At 31.0% G+C, this 23,234-nt stretch overlaps 1 protein-coding gene across 2 annotated transcripts in view; it reads left to right on the top strand.

Annotated features, from left to right (window-relative positions):
* The first annotated feature begins 201 nt into the window (after positions 1 to 201).
* LOC107442907 (uncharacterized) overlaps positions 202 to 23,234 on the top strand; it is a 45,927-nt gene continuing 22,894 nt past the window's right edge. The window contains exons 1-2 of one of the 2 annotated variants that reach the window (XM_016056593.4): positions 202 to 1,587; positions 4,612 to 5,074. In XM_016056593.4, the coding sequence (XP_015912079.1) occupies positions 1,224 to 1,587; positions 4,612 to 4,628 (381 nt within the window). In that variant the 5' untranslated portion in view covers positions 202 to 1,223 and the 3' untranslated portion in view covers positions 4,629 to 5,074. Of the gene's footprint in view, positions 1,588 to 4,611; positions 5,075 to 23,234 lie in introns of those variants that run through there. The other variant, XM_016056592.4, reaches the window with a different exon arrangement.

Genomic DNA, 23,234 nt, shown 5'->3' with positions numbered 1-23,234 from the left:
ATGGCGAAAAATGTTGTAAACAAACTCTGGTCCCATCACTCAAAGGCAGGCATTGCAGTTTGTTTACCTCAAAGCGCTATTTACTGTGGTTACGCAACGGATAAAAAAAAATCCAACAATAATTCCTTCCTCCTCATTTTTTTTTGAATTCAAAAACTTGGCGACAATCGCCAAATAGATTATCACTACGTTGGCAACCCTAAGTCCCCGGATTCTCGCCTCATGGCGACCCCCTCTCTAGAAAGTGACGCATGCTCGGTTACGCTGTGTGACGGCTTGCTAAGCAATCGCTAAGTCAAGAAGAAAAGAAAAAAGAATATTAAAAAAAAGAAGAAAACGCTAAGAGAGGGGAGGGTGGAAAATTCAACCGTTGGTTGTGAGCGATAAGTTTTGTTTACGTCGTGTGCACTCTACGAGTCGTATGACGTGCAGAGTGGTGTCGTTTGCGCCGGCGCATTACGATCAACGTGGAAAATTATTTTGAATTGTAATTTATTTCGAAAAAAAAAAAAATTAGAGCGGTTTTTTAAGAATCACGTACAGACTAAGGGCGAATGCAACGAAAGAATGCCTGAAAGTATGTAATTATTATGCTAAATATTTTTAAAATTTGCCATTGGACTGACGCAACGGAATTAAAAGTACCATTTTATTTTGCAAGACGTAAGCATTGAAATGCAAACATTTGTTCTGTGTTTTTGCATCGTAACGATCATTCATCTACAATTTTGCACCATGGATTTTAACTTGCATTGCATCTGATTGGAAATTTTTAAAAACATTTCATTTTCGTCATCTTACTAAGTGAAGACATTTCGTGGAATTTATATTTTTTTTACTTAACTGATGATGATTGCGGAACGTATAGAGGGGACATTTTTTATATCGTTTGCAGAAGATTTATGATACTTTTGTATTTTATTCTAAAGAAAAAAGATTGATAAATGGTTGCAGCACCTTTTATCTGTAGAATATAACTTATTTTTTATTTTATTTCAAATTGCAATTTAAAAAAAATTGAAGATTGTGTTCATAAAACTGTTTTTAAGCTGTGTATCAGGTATAATTGTTTTCCGAATAATAGTATCATTTGTTCGAAGATACTGATAATATTTATTTATGATAGTAATTTATAAGAAATAAATCTGGAATCGTTTAAGAATAAAAGGTTAAGAAAGAAACGGTCATGTGTTTTCGTGAAATTAAGTGGTAATTTCTGGACGATGAGTGGTAAGAGACGAACTGCGTGCCCTAAGACTGGTGACGAAAAGGAAGCGGGAGATACAAATTCTCCGGATACTTCATTGCCACCTCCTCTCAGTTCCATTCCTCAGTCACCAACTTGCCGAAAAATATTCTTTGACGAAAATTTCAAAGTCACACCTTTTCCCGAGGCATCAGAAGAAGTAATAGAACAACAGAAACAGAAATGGAACTTTGATTTTCAAACAGAAACACCCTTGCCGGGGCGTTACCTCTGGTTGAGAACTGAAGGAAGCAGTGGTTATTACAAAAATGGAAAGGGAGCGCCCTTAGATAATCCTCCCCGGCGAGGTGAAGGCCAAAGGAGAGCTTCTAAACGATCACGTGAGTAAACTATTTTTTTTATACCATTTTTATTCAGTGATCAAGCAGGGTTCGTACAATCTTTAAAAAAAAAGTAAAAAGTGGTGTCAATATTGCAGCTTTTTCTTAAAAATTTATTTTTTTGGTGACCCTATACATCACAACCTTTTAAAATTTATCAAAACCATAGGACTTTATTCTGCTTTAAAAAATAAAACCCTAGTTTAACCTAGTGACCAAATTTTGACCTAGTGCCTGGCGCAATATAGCCGCTTTTGGCTCTTGCGCCAATAAAATCCAACCAACCAATCTTAAAAATTAAAAACATAAATCAGTAATTTTGCAATTAGATAAGTTTCTTTAGAAATACTAAGCGTATTGGTGCATATAAATTTATAAGTATAGATTTTATTTTCTTACTTTAGCTACCACCTTTAAGGTTTTTTTAAATACCGTACGAACCCTGTCAATGCATTTTATTATAATTAACCTATTATGTCGTTGGAAAAAAAATTTATGTATGAAAACATCCAAAACAGGTGCACTATTATTTCAATTTTAGCTTTTTATCAGTCAAGACATATCAGTAATATTAAGTTCCAAATATCGGTCTAAATTCGAGAAATTGTATATAATAAGTTAACCAGAGTCCTGGAAAAAAAGTTAAAACTAGTGTCATTAGCAATAAAAATGTGAAATGCAATCCTTAATCGTTTCTTTTTAAAATTGTATTTTGCACCTCAGAAAATACATAGAAAAAGAACGGCCTTAATCGTTTAACCAGGGTCCTGGAAAATAGATAAAAATGATGGAATCAGCAATAAAAAATTTTGACGCAATCGTAAATTGAACGAAAATACATTGTTTTTGAAATGTGAGCAAAGGTTTCCATGTTTTGAAATACCGGAGATTAAAAAAATTGGTGACTATTAATAGCATAAATTTATTAAAAGAAATTAAAATTAGCAACTATTTCTAGCATATTTTTTTTTGTTTACTGTGTTTTTTTAATTAATAGTGCATGCATAGAATTTTTCACTTTAAATATGAATCATTTATAATGTTAAATTATGGCTGTAGTTTTGACTGAATTATTAATTATATGAAATAAATTAGTATTCTCTACTACTTCTTATATTTATAGTCGCCCTTGGAATTCCTTAAATTAGAAAAAAAATGGAAAATGCACAAGCAACTTTGTCATAAATATTTATTCTTTAATGTGGATTTTCAAATTCTTAGATAAAAAAATAAAAATAATGCAAATCCTAGAATTTCTTGAATTAGAAAGAAATGGAAATTGCACTAACAACTTTATTATATTATATGAAATTAATGCTTTGAAAAAAAGTTGTAGAATTAGTTGACAATTATTTTTTTTTTTATTTCCTGAAACCCTCAATTTTCTCATGAAATACCAGAGATGCCAACTGCTCCGGACATGCCAAAATAATTTTAAAAAAACGGTAAATAACTACAAATTAAATTTTGCAAATATTTGACTAATTTTGCTTGCTTTTTTAAGAGGTATAGCATAACATAAGCATTAAAAAGTGGTGAATGATATAAGCCTACGAATTATTTAGAAATAGTGGTGGATTAAAATCCACTAAATTGAATTTATTAAACCAAGAATCACAATTGATAAACTACCACTTTAAAATATATATTTGCTGTCCGGAGAAAGTTTTGCCTCTCTGAAATACTCATTAAAGATAGATTTCTCCTTAATCAGTATGCTTTCAATTTACTATGATTATGGCATATACATGCATTCTTTTAGTTGTTCTTTGCAATAATTTTAAAATGTTACCCATTTGATTCAAGCATCATTTTAAAAGAGCGATTCCTTTATTTTTAAAGTAATAGCACTAGAGCTTCAGTGTTAGCATTTATTTTGCATCATTTTATATTGTCTCTACGAAATAGTTTTTTACATTATTATAAAATTTATGGCCGGACATGAATTGGTTAAAAAAGGCTAGATCTTGCAAAATAGTAACGACTGAGCTAATAGTGTGTAATAATATATAACAAGGTGTTAATGTTATACTACCAACTTTTTAAATGTTCATTTCAAGCTCATGCTATTAATTATCAGTGAAAAAAACGAACATTCATCAATTTGGTACAGTCAAGTTTTTCATGTGATTCATTTCTATTCTCCTGACAAAAGTCTTTGTAAATAAGTTAAAATGTGCTTGATGCTAAATATTTTAGTTCATTAAAAATTGTGCATTGTAAATAAATTGTAAATTTTGCATATACTTATATATTATATATTTTTGTATGACGTATAAAGAGCTGCCAATTTATCCGTTTTAAAGGAATTTTTTTTCTAATGGTATATTTTAGTATTTATTTTTTAGTTATAAATGCGATTTTGAAAGACTTCTATTGCTAATACTAAGAAAATCGTAACATATTTATGAAGATTTGATAGTCATGTGGTGTTGCATCAAGTGCTATCTAAATTAGAAAGAATAATGTTAATTTTCATTTCTCTTTTTGTAGCATCAAGTGCTATCTAAATTTGAAAAGAATAATGTTAATTTTTATTTCTCTTTTTGTTTCCTCAAGTGCTATCTAAATTAGAAAGAACATTGTTATTTTTTATTGCTCTTTTGGAACAACTTTAAATATAAAATAAAAATGTTAGGATTAATTAGGAATGAAATTTATGCCATATTACTTAGTGTATAGTTATTTTATTGTGCTCTTTTTCATAATGTCAGATCAACATTAACAAATGCCCCTTTCCACTACCTTAAATTTAGATAAAAGAGCAGACAATCCTCACCATTAAGTATTCCGAATTCGAAATAGCGTATGGATTTTATAGCATAATGTGTACTTAAAAATGTTAATTTACGATAAAAATAAAATGTACACATAACATCAAATGAAATCTTAACACGTTGTCATATCAAAATTAGAAAATTTTTATAAATTCATGAATCATGCAAATGAATAATAAACTAAAAACTAACTTTAGATCTTAATTTGCTTTTTAACTGTTTAACTACCATACTCTTTATTTTGCAGTGGGAAAAGGGTCTTAATGATGGAAGAAGTAGCGGACTTGCATATAATTTAAATCGAAATTTTCCACATTTAGCTACCAATTTGTTTAACAAAAAATAACTGCTTGCTTTCAGAACGATTTATATGTAAGATATATAATTTTATATTATTAACACTTTGAATGCCACGCTAATTTTACATGGTGCTTGCCCGTCTGGCCAGATGGTAAATAACTACAAACTATATTTGCAAATTTGACAGATTTTGCAAGTTTTTAAGAATGTTTTGCATGACATATCTGAAGAAAGTGATGAATTATATGAGCCTACAAATTGTTTCGAAATAGTGGTGGATAAAAATCTACTAAATTGAATTTATTTAACCAAGAATCACAATTAATAAACTACCTCCTGAAAATATTTATTCGCTGTCCGAAGCAAGTTGGCATCTCTGTGTATATAAATAAAACTATTTTTGTGTGTTCTATATTGCATTAATTTCTTCAAACCATTTCATTAGCGGTAATATAAAAATATTAAAAACAAGAGTTTCTAGTAATCTTGGCTTCGCCAGTCACCGGTGACCCCCGTGGTGCTACGGACAAACTCAGTGCTGGTCACCGGTGCCCCATGACATTCAACGTGTTAATATGATCTGGTTGATGGAAATATTTAACTTCTCCAATTTTAAGTGCTAAGAATGATAGTTATGAGCTACCAGTCTTTAGCATTTTGAAAAACACACATGTTCCAAATATGGTACATCGGCTTTTAAATCTCGTCTATATGTCATTTGCATTTAATGGCATTATTGTAGATACTACTGTAAGAGTTTTTCACGAACTGATAGAGCGCAATTTTTTTTATTAATTTTGCCATCTAATAAAGAATTAAAGAAGAAATTCTTTAACACCCGCACTTTTGTATTAGAAGAGAAAGAAACCAAAATTGCATGCTTTACTTTACACTGGTGTGTTTAGAATTATTTATTAATGAAAAGAAAACAAATCATTACAAGTATCGTATACTTCCTAATTAACCGATGGAAAAATGCTCGGCTTGATTGCAGAGTTCTTGAACAAACTATTACTCGCATCATCGACCTCATACGGCAGTAATTGATAGCACTCGCGCGGAACGAGGCGTTTTCAAGATCAATATCAGTGCTCTTCTGCGGTCATTATTAATTTCGTAACGAAGTTTTAATGTAACGAATTCCCTGCTATTCGAAAAACCCTGTAAATCGAATTTGCTACATCAAGAAACTTATATTAAAAAAATATCACTCGAATATATCTTCGTATAAAAAAATGATTTTTACAAATATTTAATATTGATACTAATCAAAAAAATTTATTTTAAAAATTAGAGTGGTAGACATAACTTTAAATTTATTTGGTAAAATTCCATACATAACTAGTTGTGAAATCATTGGTTTTTAACATTAGATGGAAAGAGAGCCGTAAACGACCTCAGACACATAAATGAATATATATGATAGTTTTGAGCATTTTAATAAAAAATAAAATCAACTTCTTACTGAAATGAGAGTTAGTTTTTATCACATATTGCATACGGGCAACTTTAATTAATGTAACATTAATTTATTATAATGAATCGTGGCGACGCGGCCACATTGTCGCAGAACGTTACTGAGATCTTGCAGAAGGATTTTTACTTTGGGAAATTAAAAATGTTGTTTTTCTTTTCTCCAGAAGTTTTCGAAAGATTTTATCTTTTCTTCTGAATTATATTCAAAAGATGTCTTTCTCGCGCTTCGGAGTGGGGGGGGGGGGGAAATGCTTGTGTCTTTTCTATTCTCATTGGAGAATAATGAAAAATAAAGAATAATGAAGTAAAAAATTCGGTTTTCTTTTCTTTTTGTTCCAATTTTCCATGCAGTTATTACTACTGATTTCTACATAGCTTTTAAAATCCGATATAATTTATCACAAGAACTAAATCTCGAACTGAAAACACGCATTTAGTAACCCCTTTTTGAAGAGTTCGATTCGCGTGATTTCGTGGTCTATCTTTTTCATCGGCAGTTACTGCTACAGATTTTACGATTTTCTTTTCTTAATGTGATGATGAATTATAAAATGCGAAAAAGAAAATAATTAGTGTATTACCTTTCTAAAAAATGCGAGAATATCGCCCCCTAATATTAGAATAAAAGAAATCACATATTCAATTAAAAAAATTATTTTATTTGATTTTTATTTATTTATTTAATTAACGACATTTTTTAACAAACGATGTTCGATTTTAAAAGTAGTCGTATTCGATTCTAAAAAATAATTTTAAAGTCGAATTTACAAAATACAGAATCATACTTTAAAAAAATAAACCCAGTCACCACTAAAAGAAATTTTCCAAAAAAGCGTAGAAAATTGACAGCCCTGAAAAGGTTAATGCTAATCGATTTCATTAATTAACTTGAAGATATTAATTTATAAACAGAATTCTTTAAAGATAATGCAGCAATGAAACAAATTAAAATCATATTTAGATGTTGGTTAATATACATAACCACTTACTCTAACTATTTGAGGCTGTTTTGCGAATTAATTTTTTTAGTGATAGTGAAGTTAAACAGAATATTTTAAAAAATATTTGAACTTTAGAATTTAAGCATTCGTCTATATGACCTTATATATATCAGGGGTCTGTTTAGAAGAAATTTGGGTCCGTTAACGGACCCTTCACAAAATGATTTTTCTTTTAATCGGACCCTTAACAAATTTGTTTATCTTCATTATTGTTTTGTTAATCGAATAAGCCCTTCCCAGGGCAGAAAACAAGAAAGATGGATGTTAACGAATTAAGTTTTGTCTTTGGCAGACTATTCTTCCATTATTCGTCCGAAATGAATATTCTGCGTTCAGCAGTATAGGCTAAATACCAAATATTTGTATGTTGCATCTCTAATTTAGAAGCAGCAATTGCTGTGAAAATTTAATTTTTTTATTATAATTTTACAGTGCCGAGCATAATCTTGTATCTATTTACAATTTAAATACTCCTTGAAAAAGTTTTTTTTTTTTTTTGCAATAACGGACCCTATTTGCACAAATTCATAAAAGCGGACTCTGGTTAAAAGAATGTGAGTAATTTTTTCACAATTTCACAAAAAATGGACCTTTCCCAAAATGTCTGGACAGATCCCTGTATATATATATCTGTTTAAATTACTTCGATTTTGTGGTGGGCAAAATTTCTTTTAATTCTAATATATTAAGATAAATCACCTTTGCTACCATTAAAAAAAATATTTTCGAGGAAATACGAAGAATCCTTAGTAATCAGAGTCTCTGACCATAACTTTGACGGTATGATATTTTAATTACTTTATAAATTATTGTTTGGTTTGAGAAGTTAAATTTTTCTCCCACGATATGCCTCTGATTTTGGATTACACTTCATTCCCCGATAAAAGGTGAGATATTTCTAAATAGATGTAACTGTCAAAATCTTTTTTTACCTCTTGAATTGTTATAGGGCTGTTATCGCACACTTACAGTTATCATGAAGAGCTAAATACACAATAAATGCTATCTCTTCAAACAAGATAGGATAATCGAAGAGATTAATTCTGCCAGACTTTCATTTTGAAAGATAGCCGTTAATGAGCGTTCAAATATTTAAATCGTATGGTACTACTGAAAAATAAATATTATTAAAAACACTTATTTTAAGCTATCAGTTCTCAATTAAATCAATATTAGTAAGTATTTTTGACCTGACAGTTAAAAAGGACGAATCTTAGCTTTTCTTAAAAAAGGATTAAAAATAATGGAGCAGTTACGAGAATTTTAAAATTTCCGACTGCTTTTTTTCTTTCTTTTCTTCAAATAATCTTATAAAGAGCCGCGATGGCTCAGGGGACAGAGCGTTCGCCTTCCAATGAGGCGAACCGGGTTCGAATCCCAGTCGATACGAATTCCGCTTCCGGCTTGCACCGACCACAGTCCTGACGTGAAATATCCTCAGTGGTAGACCGATCATGGGTTAGAGTCCTCTTACCGTCAGACTAACCGTGGGTGGTTCTCGTGGTTTTCCTCTCCATGTAACGCAAATGCGGGTTAGCTCCACCAAAAAGTCCTCCACGAAGGCAAATTTCTCCCAATACTCGATCCAGTAGTTCCCTTGTCTTCTGGATTGGGTTCAAAATTACAAGGCCACGGAGTTAATTATAAGTAGTCGCAAACCCAAAAAACTCAAAATTATAAGTAGTCGCAAACCCAAAAAATTGGGTCAGCTGTTCAACGACGGTTATAAAAAAAAAAATAACTAAACAAATCTTTTACTAAAGTTTATGATAAATCAATCACTTGCAGTAATATTGATTTCTTATACACATTTTAATTTAAAAAGGATAATTCTAATAGCTGCTGTACGTTTATGGGACTGAATATGGCGTTGACTTAAGTTCAATAACGATTCTTTATCTAATTATCTTGTATGAGATAAAAATATTGAACCTAGGGATATGGATTAATAAGTAGGTCGAAGAACAGGTTTCTGGGCCAAGGTCTCCTTTCTCTTCTTTTCGTTACATTGAGAAGAGAAACGGTTATAAAATGTTGTTATTTATTCGAATGTGTTATTTTTCTTTTTGCAATTATTACGATCTTCTTTTTACAGACTACTAATTTGAAGCTTGATTCAAGTTCTTTAACTTAAAGTAAAAGTTAGGTTAAGGGGTAAGCGAATTTGCGAGGAAAAATTTCTACTACGATATAGATCCTCAAAAGAGATTGCAACTGTAGTTACTGAATTATAATTTCGAATAGAGAGCAAATTTTAGTGACAAAGACATTTATAACTGAAATGAGCTCTCTATTCGAAATTATAATTCAGTAACTGCAGTTGCAATCTCTTTTGAGGATCTATATCGTAGTAGAAATTTTTCCTCGCAAATTCTCTTTCCACTCTATAAGTAATTTCAAATTTATATTTTATTATAATATAACCTTCGTTGATCAGCCGACCCAATTTCTTTGGGTTTACGACTACTAATAGCCGACTACTAATAGACTTACGACTACTCCGTAGTCATGCAATTTTGAACCCAATCATAAGACAAGGGAACTCATAGATCAAGTATTGGGAGAAATTTGTCTTTTGATGGAACTAACCCGCTTTTGCATTACATGGAGAGGAAAACCACGAAAATCTCCCATGGTTAGTCCGACTGCAAAGGAACTCTTAACTCATGATCCGTCTACCATTGAGGATATGTTTACGTCAGTACTGTGGTCGGTGCAAGCCAGGTGCGGAATTCCATCGACCAGACATCGCTGGGATTCGTACTCGGTTCACCTCGTTGGAAGGGCGAACGCTCTATCCCCTGAGCCACCACGATTCAAATTTATAGAGCAGAAAAAATGAGTTCAGACAAACCTAGAGTAAGACATGAAGCTTTAAAAAATAAAAATTATGAGAGAATAACCAATGATTACGCAATGGGGAAACTATTCTTAAGTAATTTCTTTGCATTTTCATATTTTTAAATGTTTTTTTTAGCAATTGAAACTTTAGGTTTGTCTGAACTTCCTTTATCTATACTTTAAATTAGTTACTGAGGAGAAATAGAATTAGCGATGAAAAGTTTCTCCCGAGGTATGGCAACCTCTTAATTGCAAACTCATGTAAATTTAACCAAATATTGACTTATTTTGTTAAATAACATCTAATAAAAAAGGATAATTTGTTGACTCTGAACCTTAATAAATTATATGCACTCTACCGTTATCCAAAAAAGGAAGTGTTAACAGGAATCAATTTTCTTACAAAACGATTGTTTATTTTATAACCCAATTAATTGGCCGCCTTTATATGCAGTAGTATAGTTATTGCTTTATATCAGTTGAGTAAATTACTCGTCATTAATGTTATCGGCGTTGTAAACAGTGGAATGAGATAAATATCGGCCGTTTCCTTTTACTCTACTTCGCTTTTTCAACCCGCGTTTCCGACTGAACTGGATTGGTGCATTTAAAAATAACTCTTTTACGAACTGCTTCCGCCTGTCATGAATTAATAATGAATCTTCCTTTATTTTTATTTAAGGATGACATTGCTCTCGTTTATATATGTATTGGTTGATCCTGATTCATTAAATCAGTATGTTTTCGAATTATTTATTATTTATGTTTACGAAAATCTTCGTTTAGGAGTTATAGATGATTATACAAGGAAGTGGTACCAATCCAAGCGTCTCAAAGTTTTGAAACGTAAATTTATATGTTGAAATGTAAGGTGTGGCTCTTAAATTGACTTTGATTTTTTTAAAACTTTCTTTTCACTATGTAGTAGTGATTATTCAATTTGCATTCTATATTTGTTTTAGTTATTTATTGTTATTTCCTATAATATCTTACAACCTGATCAATTCAAAAAGCTCGTAAACAACTGGTTTGAGATTTGGATTTCGCATTCAACTAGAAAAACGAAAATCACTGGAATGGCATCATTCCGGGTTTTTAATGAAACTAAATAAGTTCTGATCAAGAACAATTCGAGAAAGTTGGCGAGGAGTTCGTAAACCATTGGTTTGAGATATGGTTTTCGTATATATCTAGAAAAACAAAATTCACTGGAATGACATCATTCGTTGATTTTAACGAAACTAAATAAATTCTGAGCATCGAATAGATAATGGCCATAGAGTTTCAAGATGAAAAAGGATGTTCTTTTCATTCACCTCAAGCTCGGTGTTGTCGTTAATTTTGTCGAATTTTGTCGCACATTTTACTGTCGCAAAAATAAATCGTAAATGTGTTTATCTAATCGCTTTTAGCTATATGATGAGCTATGATGAACTAAAATTTGAGTTTGACGAACGATTGAGAAGGATAGTGGAAAAGCAATAAGATTGGGTGATGTTGTCAGATCAGATTTCTTTCTCTATTTTCAGAATGATCTCATTTTTAGAATTCGTAATATCTTGTGTCCCATGGCAATATTCAAATAACTTAATTTCTGCTATAATGACTCTTTGTTAAAACGTTAATCAATTGTTTTATTTTCATTATTCTTATTATCATTGGCTATGATTATAAATCGATTGTTTATGTCTGGATTAATTCTAAAATGTCTTTTTCACTATTTTTCTATTCCTCTATACACACCAGCATAATTAATTGTGCTACCACTCTTAAAAGGCTCAATTTAATTTCATTTATTCGTTTTGACTGTATTTTATAACTGCCGTTGGATAGCCGACCCAATTTTTGAATATACGACTACCAATGCTCAACTCCGTAGCCTTGTAATTTTGAACCCAATCCAAAAGAAAAGGGAACTCCTGGATCAAGTACTGGGAGAAATTTGCCTTCGTGGAGGACGTTTTGATGGAACTTACCCGCATTTGCGTTGCATGGAGAGGAAAAGCACGAAAACTTCCCACGGGTAGCTTTGGCAAGGGGATTTTAATCCATGATCCGTCATGATCCACTGAGAAAATTTTACTTCAGCACTGTTGTCGATGCGATCCAGGTGCGGGAAATCATATCGACCGGCCACCGCTGGGATTCGAACCCAGGGCACCTCAATGAGAGGTGAGCGAGCTATCACCTGATTCACCACGGCTATTTATTAAATAAAACGCTTTTAAAAACAATTCAAAATGGAGCCACAATATATATATAAAAAAAAACGACGAAACTAAAAATAAACCGCTATTGAATCGCCATGAAAAAATATCTAAGCAAAGTTTATAAAGAGGGGGGGTTGGGAGGTAGAAGTAACAAATGACTGTTGCCATGTTTCTCTTTTAAAAATACTGGAGAAAAAGACACAGAACGACCATTTTGGGTTCCGCCCCTTTTCTTGTAGATTGGAAACTCGGGATCGTGTTCGAACATGACGCAACTAATTTCTTCCAAAAAAGGAAAATAATAAAAATAAATAAATAAGATTGAGAGGGAGGGAGTGAAATTTTGTGCAAAATAACTGGGGATGACTCAAGGCCAAACAGGTTTATAGGTCAGGTGGACGCTTTATAAAGGTCCCAGGTTGAAGAACGACTTGAAGGCTGCGAAGTTTTTCTTTTTTATCTCAAAGCTCATTAGTATCGTTCGTCTTTTTTTTTCTCTTCCCCCCTCTAGTTTCGTTTTTTAAATATTGAGGGACTGTGCTTGCATATGCCAGGTTATCTTTTAGTGAGGCAGAACGTGGTTTAGGGACTTTTCATCGCAAATTATCTTTCACCTCCATTACCAATTTAAAAGAAAGTGAATTCAGGCAAACCTGGAGTAAGCCATAAAGTTAAATTGCTTAAAAAAGATAAATAAAAATAATTCAAAATATCAATAGAAAACTTAAGATTATGCAATGGAGAAGTTGTTTTGTAATAATTTGTTTTCATTTTGATATTTTAAAAATTTCTTTTCGGTATTTGAAACTTTATGGCTACAATAGTTTAAATTTTAAATTACTTATTGAGGGGAAACAGAATTTGCAATGAAAAACTTCTCCCATGGTATGCCGTCCTCGTAAAATGTTACTAGTTTTTACTTATTAATCTTTTATCAATATTATTTTTTTTAAAAAAAAGATTTTTTTTAGGATAATTCCACTCGTAGTGCTAACAAATTGAAGGTTAACTTTGTAAGCGCGTAAGGCTTTTTGACAAAAAAAAAAAAAAAAAAAAAAAAATCAGTTGCATTATATTAAGACAATTTATTGCGTAATTAGCCTTCTTATGGGCATCGCAGGGGCCCAGTTTTTGAAGAGGACGAAATTAAATTACACAGGCACAATAATTTTCTAGCTTTCTCACATGAGAAAAAAAAATTCTTAAATATACTAAATATCTGCAAAAATATTATTTACTTTTTTCCTCTTATTGTGTTTAACTTTAATTTAAATTGATGATAGTTCGTGAAAATTTTCTTTATTTGTCTGTATATGTTTTAAATATTTCTGATTAATGAGGGGGGGGGACCAATAAATACCCCCAACTCTCCCCCCTCCCACCAACGATGCCCATGAGACGTCTATTAACTTAGCATTTTTATTTTTAAAACGCGATTATGAAATTTTCGTCCATTTGCAGCAAGGAATATTGGTTGATAAAGAGGAAAATAATAACCCAGTATGGAATATTTTAAAGTTGTTTTAAGCTCTTCAATGAATTAGTTTTATTGATAAATCATTCAAAAATTTCTAAGCTCCTAACTTAATAAATTGATTTTTCATAAAGATCAGATGTAGAAGGAAAATACGCAAATAAAAATATTTTAGAATTGTTTTTCGGCAATTGGTGAGAAATATAAAAGCTGCGAGGAAATTAAAATAATGAAGTAATTTAATTTACACTTTTGATAACATCAAATGATTTGATAACCTTGGGGAACTATTTTTTTTTCTTCTGTTGCATGATACATGAACAGATCTTGGTTACTTTCGCTCCGTGATTTCAAATCTGCAATCAGTTTCTCTCTACTAGCATTTTTTTTTTTTTTTTCAATTTAATAATGTACTCCTAACCAGGATGTTTTAAAATTTCACTCGAATGAATGATAAATTTCCCCACTTTCCTGCTAAGTAGGGAGTGGTGGTGAGAAAGCGATAATAGTTTATGATGCGATACGGTAAAGTCATGCGTGTGTCGCAAGCTTTATTTCTGAAGGAGCAGACAAGAGTATGCGTATGAACTTATACGTTGCTCACAAACTTGTGCATTTGATCATGGTGGTTTAGGAGATAGAGCGTTTGCCTTTCAATGACGCTACCCGAGTTCAAATTCCAGCGATGGTTGGTCAAAACGAATTCCGCATCCGGCTCGCACCGACCACAGTGCTGAGGGTTCTAACCTTTTAGCGGCTGTGGTAGGAATGTCACGTTATTTCGACCCTGATCACAAACGACGTGGATTGCGCCTGAACTGGTATCCATCACTCCAAAAGTGCACGCCACAATTAAGGAGAGGACCTTGCTGCGTATACCCACCGGTTGCTTTGTCAGCCTCCAGGATCGAACTCTCTACCTCCAGCTTTCTAACTAGCGGTGCGAGCAACACCATAATAGACTACGCCACCGTAATGCCTTCATACCTGCCAATATATACATTGTCCCAAAAAGTTTTTTCCTAGTGTTCGTGAAATAACTATTGAAGTGATATTGCTGGCAAATAATTCACTTTGTAGCTACGACTTGAAACCCACTAAGATAAAAAGCAAGTCTTCTTTATGTTTTTACTATTTAAATATAAAGGTTGTTAAAATTATAGTACGTCAAATTTGTTAAAACAAAGATAAAGTATGAATGTTAAAATTTTGCTACCACCTTAAAAATATTTTTAAAAAAATCTTCCGGAAAGCGCGCAGGTATTTGACAGTTTCAACTAATTCCCTGTTTATGTGATGAATTAAATTACAATTGTAAACAAAAGTATTTTTTTCCTAAGCTGAAACAAACATATGTTTTGTGATGGTTAAAATAATTAAATATTAAATCCACGAATTATTAATGAATTTAAAATTTAAAAAGAAAAAAACATACATTGTGCTACCACTATAATTACATTAAATCTCTTGTAAAAATTAAAAAAAATAAGCTAGCAGGTATTTGTCGTAAAAAATAGTAGAAATGTTTCAGATAAGTTAATTTTGACACATCCCCTAATTTTTAATGTTGAAGCTCCATTACCTGCTGTGCGATTTTATTTCATTTATGCTATGTATTTTTTTTAATTTTATATATATATTCTTCGTTAATGTGTTCCAAGCTGTGATAGCGATAACTAAATTGATAGATTTGCATCTTTATTCCGTTGGTGCTTATAGTAGAGATTATTATTCTTTCTCATTGTGAATAGTTAAGTCGCTAAGAAAGAATTCTTTTTTTCTCTTTTTCTTTCCTGTTTTCTTTTATTTGCGGTTTTCTTTTCCCATCATTCACCACCTGGCAACGGAAATATTAGGCGAGACTAATTCTAATCTAGTGTTAGGTTAGAATAATCACTGTCTGGAAATTTATTACTAGTATTTTTTTAAGTCATTTTATTACTATTATTATTATTTTGTTACACACTCTTTAAGATAACGCCGTTCAGAGGTTCAAGTTAACCCCATTAAACTACGGTGCTTCTGTCAGAAAAAAGAGTGGGGACATTTATTATTTCATTCTTAGCATTTGTTTTTTGAAATTCGACCATCGTAATATTAGATTTAGTCTTAGGTCTACCGGAAAATTACATGTTCTATTTTAAAGGGATCGAAAAAATTTCTTTATAAAGGAAAAAAAAGTGGTAAGTCATTTGACCTAAGCGCATTTTTTGCCAACAGGTTGTAAATAAAACATTTTGTACTGAAAACTGCTTTTTGAAGAAGAAAAAAATAGCAGACATTCGTGCTCTGATAAAATGGATAATTTCTATTATCAGCTACCACATTTTGTTTAAAAAAATCGCAAAAAAAAGAAAAATATCCAAAATCCACATAAATAAATTTTTGCTAATAATCTACCGCAGCTGACGAAACGTCTTAATTTTGCAAAATAAATCACAAGAGTAAAAACAATGAGTTTCAATTCTTCAGCTTTTAAAGAAAGGTTATGTTCGCCAAATGGGTATGATATATTATTTTTTGGAGTAAAAGATTGGATTTGGAGGAAAAAATGCGATTTGTTTTAAAGCCAAATGTGATAGCTAATAATAGAAATTATCCACTTATTTTGAGTACCAAGGTAGATATCTTGCCACCAGGTCAGAAATCTTATCGTAATTAAAAAATTGGTTTCTAAAAAACAATTTTAAGCGATTGGATACAGAAATCGGAGCATATTCAAAGTTGCATATGTTATTTAAAAAACAAAATGGAAATAAAAACAACTTTTCACAATATTAAACCGAAGTAACATTGCTTAATTGACTAGTATATAAAGCACGATAAGTAAACACATTTTAGTTATATACAGTATTTTTTTTATCTAATTGCCTTAAAATAATATTTAATTTACAATCTCTTTTATCTTCATAGTTCAGACTTTTCTTTTTTGAACATATACTCTATAAGAATAAAAACTCTTTTATCCAAATTTTAAACATTTAATTAAATAATTCACCGACATATTGAATTAAACTCATTGAATTTCGCAAATCTGACTTCATATTCGTAATCAGTGTTCCTCAAAATCCCTAAAAATTTCATAATATATAATTTATCAAAATGCTTAGACTTTTGGCTCCCCCCCCCCCATTCAGACTACTGTGCGTGTGTTCAACATGTGCGAAGTTAGGTCGCCTGACTATTGCCTGCTGAGACAAGTGTTATAATCATAATAATCTTTCATAAGTTGCCTAACAAGTACATTCAGCACGAACAGTAATATGTTAGATCACAAGTCTTTCACAATTCGCATCTTCTTTTCTTAAAAAAAATTCTGTCTGGTATATTACACTAATAACACTGGAAAATATTTGTTGCATTTATTCAAATATCTAGTAGTCTCTTCCTATAAAAATAACATTTAAGACAAAAAAACCTAAGATCTAATTTATCGCATCATTAACTCAAATGTTTTATTGTTTTCTTTCTTACACGTCCTACGTTGCAGAGAAGTTGGAACACTTAGAAATCACTCGAGTTAATTTTTAGAAAAAATCCTAATTCTGAATATTTTATTAAATTGTATAAAAGGTTTGGTTTTAGTGAAAAACCAATGCAGATTTGAAATCAGCAGTGGAAAAGATAGATCTGTTTAAAAAAAATTTCCTGCAACAGAAAAAAAAAAAAGGTTCGCAGTGTAATATTTGTATTTCGATCTGAAGTTTGAGCACAGTTCCTTTTTGAAGAAAAAGTGGTAGCTGGGAAACTCAGTTTAAATTTGTACTCAGTTTAAATCTGTAATATCCCACTCTTTTAATAATATTTCGATGTTTAATTTTAATCATTAATATGTTAAAACTATCGCAACTAAAGGTTTCATTTAATAAATCGAGGTCAGCTATTTAAACGGGAACTATGAAAAATTGGTAGCAATCGCAATTCATTTATATGTTTTATTCGGAAGATATACTATTGTTACCACATCTTGTTAACCGTTTAATATTTTTTTTCACTTGAACGAAATTTCACAAGAAAATATCCATATTAAAATCGCGAGAAAGAAAAAGTATTAATAACTTCTTTTCTTAAAAGAAAAAAAAAAGTAGAAAAAACGTTCTTTGGTTATTTTTTTAAAAATAATTTTCAAGTGTTACTCCTGATAATCAAGTAACTTTAAATAGTCATGATTGGAAATGTTATCACTTCTCGATGAACGCTTTTCCAAGTAGTATTTAAATTACATTTACTGCGATAATTGTGAGCAGAAATTTATTTACATCAATGGATAAGAACGATTTTTACACAAAATCTGAAGGAATGTTCATTCTAAGAAGCATTGAAAAAAAATAGGAAACAACATCTTGCAAAGTAGCTACATCGGATTTAGTTGTAAAGATGAATAAAAAAAAAATCGCGCATAAATGACACGAAAATAAAAAATGCAATTTTAAATAAAGAACTGAAAGGAACGTTTTTTTGGTCAATGTCCTTGCGTCCTTGTGCTCGTCGTCTGACATGTTGGCGCCTTGCCAAAGATCTCTTCTTGTAGTACTACATTTGAAAACACGTGACTACATGAAAACAAATGCGTAGAAGAAAAGAAACTGTAATTATCCCCCGACAACATGCGGGCATCCCCCTTTTTGTGATTGAATTATCCTTTATTATTTGAAGATGCTTCACAACTACATTATGGTTATCAAATTAAATATAAATTGTAGATGGTTATATAATCTTCGAATGCAATAAATGTTTAGTCAACAAACTCATCTAAGCGTGTTTTCTGAAACTCTTATCGCCAAGAAAAATTATAGTGCTACAGTTAGAGTACCTTAAATAATGAGCAAAGCTATAGTTTCGAACTATGCGCAATATTTTGCCGAATATTCAGCTCAAATATTTAGTAAAATATATCAATAAAATCACCGTCAATAAAATCACCGAACTCAATAAATCACCGATTCGGTACACAAATTCATATGATATCAAATTAAAATACCATAAATTATCAATAAGTACCGTATATAAAGTACCATATCTATAAGTACAATACATTGAACTCAATAAATCACCGATTCGGTACACAAATTCATATGATATCAAATTAAAATACCATAAATTATCAATAAGTACCGTATATAAAGTACCATATCTATAAGTACAATACATTGAACTCAATAAATCACCGATTCGGTACACAAATTCATATGATATCAAATTAAAATACCATAAATTATCAATAAGTACCGTATATAAAGTACCATATCTATAAGTACAATACATTGAACTCAATAGAATCACCGATTCGGTACACGAATTCATATGATATTAAATTTACAGTACCATAATTATAAAGTACCATATCAATAAGTACCATAATTATAAAGTACCATATCAATAAGTATCAAAATTATAAAGTACCATAAATAGCATACAGTACCATTAAAACATCAATATTGCTACCCCTACAAAAAAATAATCCTACAAAACAAAGCAAGCAAGCTCTCTATATAAAGGGATGCTTCGCTTTCTAAAAAGTATTGTTTTTATGTGATAAGAGAAATTTTGAAATTCTTATAAACACTCACCACGATATAATTCGAACAAAGTGGTTATTTTTACCACTATTGATGTTTAAATTATTTATATGTAGTAGTGGGATCGTTACATTTACTAAACCAAGAATTAAATATTAAAACATAAATTTTACTTTCTCTGAAAAAGAATACGGACCAAGTTGGCATCTATGTATATTTTATTTCATTTTAAAACCGTCGTTGAACAGCCGACCCAAATTTTGAGTTTACGAATACCAATGTTCAACTCAAATTGTAATTTTGAACCCAATCCAGAAGACAAGGGAGCTCATAGATCTGTTATTGGAAGAAATTTTGCTTTCGTGGAGGACTTTTTGATGAAACTAACCAGCATTTACATTACATAGAGAGGATTAGGTTAGCTTGGCGACAAGGGGACTAACCCATGATCCATATACCACTGAGGATATTTTATGTCAGCTCTGTGGTTGGTGCGAGCCTTGTGCGGATTTAGTATCGACCAGCCATTGCTGGGATTCGAACACGTTTCACCTAATTGAAGGCGAACGCTCTATCCTTTGAAACCACGGCTCTCTCTGTATATTTGTAAATTTTCACTAGTAAATATGCTGGTTGTTCCGTAAATATTGGTACAAACTTTAATAATATTGGTCAAACGTTTAATAATTTCCATAAATATTGGGCAGGTAGGGCCAATCATAAGCAGGGCTGTCTACTGCTACACTTTTTGGGAAGTATTTTATATAGTGGCAGACAATTAAAGACTAAAGCTCTCATAATTTTCGGTGATTTTTCCAACGTTTTAAAAAAGCCACCAAGAAGCGTTTCATATTAACATTTGTATTGTTTATACGTAGTGTTGTATAAAATAACTTTATATCACATTTACAAAGCAAAGAACTGGTTGCTGTTCCTGGGTTTTTTTCCTCCATGGAGAACTTTTGGTCATTGGTGACCTATTTTGTGACAGTCATACACTTTGATGTCTTGCTCTGAAACTTTATATTGGTTTTAACTATAAATCCCTTTTGGAATTGTTATGATTGATTTTAAATTTTATAAATCTCACTGGGGATAAATCCCTTTTGGAATTGTTATGATTGATTTTAAATTTTATGAGTCTCATTGGGGATGAATCCCTTTTTGGAATTGTTATGATTGATTTTAAATTTTAGAAATCTCATTGGGTATAAATCCCTTTTGGAATTGTTATGATTGATTTTAAATTTTATAAATCTCACTTATAAATCTACAAAACAAAGAATCTTAAATTAAAACAAACTTATCTACCACTATAAGAATTTTTTTCGAAAAGCGTCGAATGTCAGCGGCCCGGAAAGGGTTAATGCTAATTCACTTTATTTAATTCAGAAATAGTGACTTAATCGCAAATTAATTAATTTGAAGAATAACTTGAGTGTTAAGTTAGTCGCCAAATTATACAGGGATACCGACTGCTGTGCAAAAGATTCCATCAAGTTGTAAAGAATGAACATTTTTTGGATTATGTTTCAATTTCATCAACACTGAAAAAGCCTCAACGCTATATGATTCGAAATGTAAGTATTTTTAAAGAACATTTAAATTATTTTTATGTAGTAATGTGGACGTAACAACTCGAAATCAAATCAATTTTATGAGAATAACATATCAAAACGTGAATTTTGTCTAATATCTGTTCACCAAGTGGGCCAAAGTGTGCATTTCTCTATTGTATTGTTGTTCAATATGTTCTTACACCACTTCACTCCGTAGGGAGCATATAGGGCCTTTGTCGTGACTCGCCTTCTCACCCTATTGGTAGCCAAGCACTTTATTTCTCCCCATGTTTTGTTTATTATCTTTAATTCATTGATAATAGTTTTGCGGCTTGTCATTTTAGATAGGCTCCTCTTTCGTTTATCTTGGGGTCCTGTTTCACTTTGAATTTTTCGGTTTCTGATAGTATGTCCAATCCTTAGCCATTTGCGTTCTCTGATTTCCATTTTCATTGGTTTTTGGCTTACTGATTTTGAATAAATTCATTGTTAAATATTTTTGTGAAACCATTTTATATGAAGAATTCTTCTGATACATTTGTTGATAAAAAGCCTGTAACTTTTTTTTTGTATTTGTTTTCAAGTTGTACCATGTTGCTGATCCGTCCCATTTGATAGTAATATTCTTTTTTTTTTTTTCATTTAATGCATGCTCGAAATTTATTTAGAATAGCAAAAGCATTGCGTACTTCATTCAGTCTGTTGGTGATATTTGTATCTCTTCTGTCATTTATAATTGATCTATGGTAGATAAAACTGTTTACTTCTTCAATTGGACAAATTTGAATGTATATGTTGTTATATTCTCCTTTGGGTTAATTTTCATGATCTTTGTTTTGTGTTTGTTAATCTTTAATCCGCATCTTTTTGCTGCAGTATATAGGGTATTGAATTGGTTTGCGTATGTAGCTTATTAGAAAACAGAGCCGTCTGTCTATAATATGTTCTAATTGTTAATAAGTACAGTGATTCTTAGGATTTTGTACAACATATAATTTTTTTATTGTTCATATTTACTAATAACTTGTTATATAACTGTAAATAATGTAAAAAAATACTAAAAATTAATTTTAAACAAATTTCTTTACACATTATTCTCTTACAATGCAGTCAATTTGACTGCTTTTGGGCAATATAGGTATATACTAAGTTTCAGTCTTTCTAGTGTTAATAACGATCGAATTAAGATGCCTTACTATCAAATAGCAATTTGTTTTTCTCCAAAAATTGACATCCCTGCAATCCAATAGGCCAGTGACACTAAAACAAAGTGCCCTCAACTGGGAACGCAGACGATTCTTGCTGCTTTAATGAATATGGATACATGAATAACTTGACTATAAAAACAGTCGCCAACCAAACATAAACCAGTGGGAGTGTTCTTTAATTCTCAAAAGCAATGTGAAGGGATCGTTCTATGGGGTGTAGGGAGTGAAATTCTTCTTTTTTCCACCTGTTAATTATCGCATCCATCATGCTATGATGCGATTAAAAAAAAGTTTCAAAAATACACCATGTTAGTAAAATTATACGGTTCTATTACTCGCTTATCTACTATACACTCTCGACCCAGTGAATTCCTGAATTCTCTAAAAGCTTATAAAAAAATAAATAAAAGAAATTTCTTACGGAGGAAATTATAAGGTTGCATTGTAAATATAAACTCATGTTTGAATTCAACGTATTTATTTACTTGTAATTTCGAGTATCAAATGCAGAACCATGACTGATAATAGAGTGAAATAACTGTTAAATAATAGTAAATAACACTGTGCCATACCGACAGAAAAAAAATTTTATACATGCCTGAATGCATTTTTATAGGTGACTAACTTAAATTGCTGATTGTTTTTTGTACAAATTGTTAAATGTTAAAAATATATATTGCATAATCAAGCACCAAACAAATTATTCGATAAGCTAGTTCTTACACAGACAATAAATTTTTTTTAAGGATTTCCTCCTCTTTTAGAAAAATTTTATTGTGGATGTAAACTTGCTTTTTTGCTTGTGAGATTTTCTTTTTAAAAATACCTCATTAGCATTTAGAGGTCAAAAAAACATATCCTCTAACTTCTACGGATTTTCCATAGTTGTAGAAATTATTTTTCTTTTTTAATCATAAAGGTAATGTTTTATTAAATATTATAATAAATTAAAATAAAGAGAATTTCTCCCACTTCTACATGCAATAAGTTTAAACAGATACATTAATGGTCAGCTAGAGTATCCTTTATGCTTAGTTCTGATAAAGAGTTTTCTAAAATTTCTTTTTTTTTTTTTTTGAAAAAAAAAATCTTGGTTTTAGTTTGATACCACTGATAAATATATTGCTCCCGAAACTCGAATGTGGGAAGGTATAGATCTGGCATAGTTTTCATACAAGTATAATTATCTCTATAAAATGGTAGTTACAATTGTACAAATTGATAGAAATTTATCTCTTTTTTTTATTTCTTTACTACTTTTGAACGGTTCTTTGATTTGAGA

The sequence above is a fragment of the Parasteatoda tepidariorum genome, chromosome 9 (genome assembly GCF_982258835.1).
Source record: "Parasteatoda tepidariorum strain Cologne lab strain chromosome 9, Ptep-v5.0, whole genome shotgun sequence".
NCBI lineage: Eukaryota > Metazoa > Arthropoda > Arachnida > Araneae > Theridiidae > Parasteatoda > Parasteatoda tepidariorum.
The sequence above is the reverse complement of the archived record's forward strand: the minus strand, read 5'-3'. Positions and strand labels throughout refer to the sequence as shown.